Source organism: Onychostruthus taczanowskii, unplaced genomic scaffold (assembly GCF_017590055.1).
Source record: "Onychostruthus taczanowskii isolate IOZ18803 unplaced genomic scaffold, ASM1759005v1 scaffold218, whole genome shotgun sequence".
Lineage (NCBI taxonomy): Eukaryota > Metazoa > Chordata > Aves > Passeriformes > Passeridae > Onychostruthus > Onychostruthus taczanowskii.
This window is the reverse complement of record NW_024499440.1, coordinates 4,585-9,862: the sequence shown is the minus strand read 5'-3', so window position 1 is coordinate 9,862 and position 5,278 is coordinate 4,585. Positions and strand designations below refer to the sequence as shown.

The 5,278-nt window shown below is 54.3% G+C and overlaps 1 protein-coding gene across 1 annotated transcript; it reads right to left on the bottom strand.

Annotated features, from left to right (window-relative positions):
• ID3 (inhibitor of DNA binding 3, HLH protein) lies at positions 1-1,927 on the bottom strand. The gene is made up of 3 exons (XM_041404688.1): positions 1,259-1,927; positions 1,028-1,099; positions 1-549 (listed from the first exon to the last, which is right to left on the bottom strand). Exons 1-2 carry the CDS (start codon positions 1,577-1,579, stop codon positions 1,043-1,045), a joined length of 378 nt encoding a protein of 125 aa, XP_041260622.1. The 5' UTR covers positions 1,580-1,927; the 3' UTR covers positions 1-549; positions 1,028-1,042.
• Between the last annotated feature and the right edge of the window lie 3,351 nt (positions 1,928-5,278).

Sequence of the window (5,278 nt, the reverse complement as noted above, 5' to 3'; positions counted from 1 at the left end):
TCAAAATTATCTGATTTTTATTATGCAAAAATGGTAACTTTTATAAAAAGTTTATAAAGCAAGTACAAGGCATATTTGCAGAAAATCACCTTCCTGCACAAAAGGTACAAAAAGTTATACTCTAGTATAGAGCTCCACAATACACGAGGCCACAGCCCCAGAGAGTTTAGTTCATACTCGAGGATGTTTGTTTCCCCCCTCCCCAAAGCCCCCTAATCCCCACCCCACCATCCCATTAAACACCTTTAAAAAAAAGGACTCGCTGCTATAATCCAAAAATATACAGACGACCTCCACTTTATCATCAGTCTATCATTAAAAATATCTCATGTGAATTGGGGTCCCAAGCTGGGATGCTGAGCTCCGTGGGTGGGATGCTGGCGGTGGAAGGCTGGGGGGTCGGAACCAGCCGCTCCCCACTCGCGGTGCCCGGGCCCGGGGGAGGCGAGGCCGGGGCCGGTAGGTCGCAGACAGCCCGGCGCCACGGAGGAAGCTGCTATTTACCTCCGGCTGATAACGAACCAGGAACCGACACTCGCTGCCTGTTTGCTAATTGGCACCGGGAGGTGAGAGAACAGAGGGGGAGGGAGGAGAAAAAAAATAATAGCGGTAATTAGTGCTGTGGTAAGTGGAGTCGGGGATGGAAATTTGGGAAGAGGGGGTGGGAGCCAGGAAACCAAGTTCGTCGGGGACTGTATCTGGCTCCCGGCTGGGGCTGCTGGGGGTGGGTTGGTGCTGGTTGGGGGACTGGGGTTCAGGTGGGAGACTTGGGGGGGATTGCAGAAAGGGGGAGCACCGGTCTGCTCCAGTTATTTGGACCGGTATCGGTGGTGGGTTGGGGAGGTCGACTGGGGTGGTGAAAAACTGGGGCGCGAGGAGAAATTAGGGCAAGGGGAGCATGGCTTCCTGGGGATCGGTGCCCTGGGGATTTTGATGCTGGGGGGCGGGAGGGGGCCCCGGGACGCCACCTGGGGTGTGGGCATATGGGGAGGATTGGGCTGCGGTGGTGATTGGAGGCGACACTCACCTGGTGGAGGTGTCGTTAGTGACACAAACTTCTCTCGTCTTTGGTGCGGAGTTCTGAGGCGAGCTCAGCCGCCTGCGAAGAGAAGGGACAGGGCTTAAGATCACCACGGCGGCTGGTGGTCCCCACCAACACACTCGGGCAGCCCCGTCCCGACTTGTTATCACCTCCAACCTAACAGATCCCCTCTCCCCAAAGCGACGTACTTAGCCCCCAGTCCGAAGCGACCTTTACCTTAAGGGAAAGTAGAGTGGCCTCGGAGGAGGGGTCGCGGCCCTTGGACCCCTCCTCCAGCACGATCTGGAGGTCGAAGATGTAGTCTATGACGTGCTGCAGGATCTCCACCTGGCTCACCTTGGTGCCTTGAGGGATGCCCGGCACCAGCTCCCGCAACTTGGAATAGCAGTCGTTCATATCGTAGAGCAAGTTCATGGGCTCTTCCAAGGCCGGGCTCTTGTTGTGGCTGCCCCGGGCGATGGCTAAACTCTGCTCCGAGAGGCAGCAAACGGCCTCGTAGCAGCTCCGGACGGAGCGCACTGGGCTGATGGCTTTCATGGAGGGCTCGGAGCAGCTCTGGAGATGCAGGACGGGAGGATGCCTAGGAGCCTCAGGGGCTGTCGCGGCAGCGGGAGTTTTGCTGGGACCTTCGAGCACCAGACCGCCAGAGAGGGCAGCTCTGAGAGCTTTGACTCTCAACCCCCGGACCCCCAACTTTCGTATCTCGCCGGCAGATCGGAGAGGGCAGGGGAAAGGGGGCGCTTCCCGTGCCGCCTTTATATAGGCAGCGCCACTTGACCGCGCCCACCCATGTAAATTATGAATAACACAACCCCCTTTTATGTAAAATAACCATTAATCTCTTCCCTTTTATGTAAACGAAGCCGTAAACCCCGCCTCCGAGTGTCAATGAAGCATCAAACTCCACCCCTACACATAAATGAAGTCTTAAACCCCTCTACCTCATACCCCCCACGCCCCCAGACCCCCAGACTGACCCTTGGCCCGACGGGGATGACACGATCACGCAGGTCCCCCTCCCCATGGCCAGACCCCCAAACCTCTTGGGGATTATCCCCCCCTAACCCCTTCAACACCCTAGCACCCCCAAACTGTCCCACTCCCCTTCCCAGTGAATTCCCCCTATTTTTAGACAGGACGATGGGGTTTCCCACCTCCCACCCTCCCTGTTTTAAGGAAATTAGTGCCGCCCTTTTCCTCAATCCGCTTCTCATCTGACCTCCAGACTTTCTGGCGTCAGGAATTATCTTGTGACCAGCAGAAAAAAATTAATTGCGGTAAAACTGAGGTTACGATGGAGAAACCAGATTTAGGTCAGTGCCTGCAAGAGGCCTGGAAGGTTTTTTATTTTGGAGGTGGGAGAGGAGATTTATAGGCAAAGGGGCTATCCCAGCAGGAGTGATTGGCGCGGGGGGGGAGGGGGCGGCGGGATATGAAGGAAACTGCCCTTCTGAACCATTGCTGCCTTAAAACTTACAGAATCAGAGAATGTCCGTAGAAAAAGCCCACAGCTGGAGCGATCTGGGGTCCCCAGTGGGTGTCACTGCAGCAGGTGGCACATGGAGGGGTCCCGCAGTTGCGACAGCCCCGCAACACCCCTACAGTGAATCAGGATGAGCCCAAGGGGAAAATCCTCTCTCCCCCAAATACTGACTTCGGTGGGATTTAGTTATGGGGGGGGTGTTGTGGGGGTTTGGTTATGAAAGTGCAGGAAGGGAATGTTACAGCCAAGAGGGCTATAGGGAGGCACTCCAGGACCCTGCTTGGCCCAGGGGTCCCAGCTAATGAGGGGGGCAGGGGGTGAGGGTACAGGCACCTGGACCAAATTATTCCTGCCCACGGCAGCGATCTTTTCTAGATCTGCCCAAATCCCACTTTGGTAGTGCTGGGGTTTATTTCCAACCCCCAAAGGGGTCTCGGACTGCAGGCTGGAGGGCACCCCTCCTCCCCACATCTCCCCCAAGCCATGAGCTGCTCAACAAAAAAACCTTGAAAGCAGCATCCATCACTTTTTGTGGCTGGATTATTTTTATACTTCTTATTTTTCTTCGTTATGAATTTCCTGGGAAATCATTTCTGTGTAAAGGATAGCAGCTTGGGAAGATGCATAACTCCCCTCATTAACCAATCCACCCCCCCCCAAACAAAAAATTCTGAACAAAATAAAGTTAAAAAAGAATTAAACACATTTAAAAAATAAATTATAAGTGTAAAACTTAATGAAATTAGCACAGATTTTTAAAATGTTTACAAAACATTTAGAAACTCTTTTCAGACCACCACCTGAATCCTTCTTATGACTTCCCCTCAATACAAAACAGCAGCGTACAGCCTCGGCTTATTCCCATACACCCCCTCTCCTTTCCCAAGGGGGGGGCGGGGGGGCGCTGAAAGGCTTCAGAGGGACTGGGAGGGGAGCTTTTGTTTGCAGGGGGGTTTTGTTGGCGGCGGTTCCCACAGGCCCTGCCTGGGCGGCGGGACCCGCTGCCTTTGCCCAGCTGTGGCCCGGGCCCTCCAGCTGTGTTGATCTAACTCCCGGCCCCAGACAGCCTGGCGCCAGCCCTGCGCACGTCATGCATTCACAGAGGGATGCGTGGCCAAGGCAACCTCGCCCCCCCGGCCCCCCCCGCACCGCCGCGGCCGCGCTGCTGCCGTATTCCAAGGGGATTCATTCCAATCCTGGGATACCCCGAGTGTGTGAGGGGGCTGGGAGCACAAGAACGTTTTTATCTGATCTCCCCGAGTTTGTGTCACGACCCCTCATTTCCCCGGATGGGTCACTTCACTTTTGACCGGGGGGAAAAGGGGCACTTTTAGGGTGCCATTGCAGTGGCAGCTCCGGGTTTGGGGTGTCCTCACGCAGTGGCTGCAGGGGGAGTGGATTTCTTGGCGTGGAAGAGAGAAAATGGGGGAGGAAGGGAGTGGGAATGCTCTGGAGCATGATGATTTCATGGTGAAAGGGCCCACACTGGGTGTTTTATTAAAATGAAAAGCAAAGGAAGCAGGAGCTGGGATTTTCCACCTCAGCAAGCACCCCAAAATGATACCAAGTCCCTTGGGGGAAGGGTGACCATGTACCTCACTACAGGTCAGCTATTGCTCCCTACCCACCTTTTGCCTTTTCCTGGGAACAGATTGTTAATCCCAGGGGATTTGCCCATGCTGCAAATACCTGCAAAGGTCCTCGAAACTTGAGGGGCCTCACAAGTAGCTGCTTCCCCCCACCCCAAAATAATCTACCCCTTGGGCTTGGGTTTGGTTTGATTTTTTTTTTTCTCCCTGAAATAAGTCAGTAGAGGTGAGAGGATGTGAGGGATGTAACATGGAGTGGAAATGGCCAGATTCAGCCCAGCTGCTGCAGGGCAGGGAGGGCGAGTGTGGGGTTCCCTGTGTCCTGGGGGAACACCACCAGCATTTTGGGAGGAATTTCTTGTGTTTTGGAAGCTGGAGGCTGTGTGGAAGCGCTGGCTGCGGAGCAGGGATTTGCTGGGAGAGGAGAGGAACAGAAATGTGGCAGGGTGCCCAAGGCAGCTACAAAGGGAAGGGTTCTTCCCCAGGGGTCATCTGGATTCACTTTCAGATGGGGCTAAGGTATAAATCCCATTTACCAGGGATCTTCAGAGAGCTTCAGGATCCTTCAGGAGCAAGGGAAGCCGAGGGACCTGGCTGGCTTGCTCTGGCTCAGCACAACATGGGAACAAGAGCTCAGAGATTATTGATTTTTGGAGATGCTTTAAGCCAACCCCCCCCCTCCCCCCTCCCCAGTCTGGGCACTCACATGGCACAGCACAGCAGCAATCTGAGGGAGTTTTGGTGCTGGAGAAGGAATCTACATGGAAACTCAAGGGGAAAAAAGGGATTCTGGCTTCTTAAAAGGGCTCTGAGATCTCTTTCCCTCCCTATCCTGAAGGCCATGGGGAAGCAGTTCAGTGGCGTTTGGTGATCCTGCTGAACACTGTGTGGCAGCTCTCTTGACACTTCAATTTGTTTTGGGGCCAAGTGCTCCTGGATGGACAGTGGGTCCAAGATGGGCAAGGCCAGGCAGGGACAGGAATTGTGGCCCTGCTCCAGCCATTGGTCATGCAGAGAATGTGCTGAAAGGTCCCTGTGCAGTTTGGCAAACCCTCCCTGGGTTCCCTGTAGCTACAGTGACACCCCTATATTGAGCTATGATGTCCCAGATTTGGGGTGTTTCAGGATGAATGGAGAATATAAATTGGAGCTGGCAGATATATA

Bases quoted from the DNA above. Each gene is read 5' to 3' on its own strand.
- ID3 (XM_041404688.1), bottom strand. From the start codon at position 1,579: ATGAAAGCCATCAGCCCAGTGCGCTCCGTCCGGAGCTGCTACGAGGCC. The intron at 1,100-1,258 runs GTAAAGGTCGCT...TTCTCTTCGCAG, and splicing joins CCACTCTACTTTCCCTTAAG to GCGGCTGAGCTCGCCTCAGA.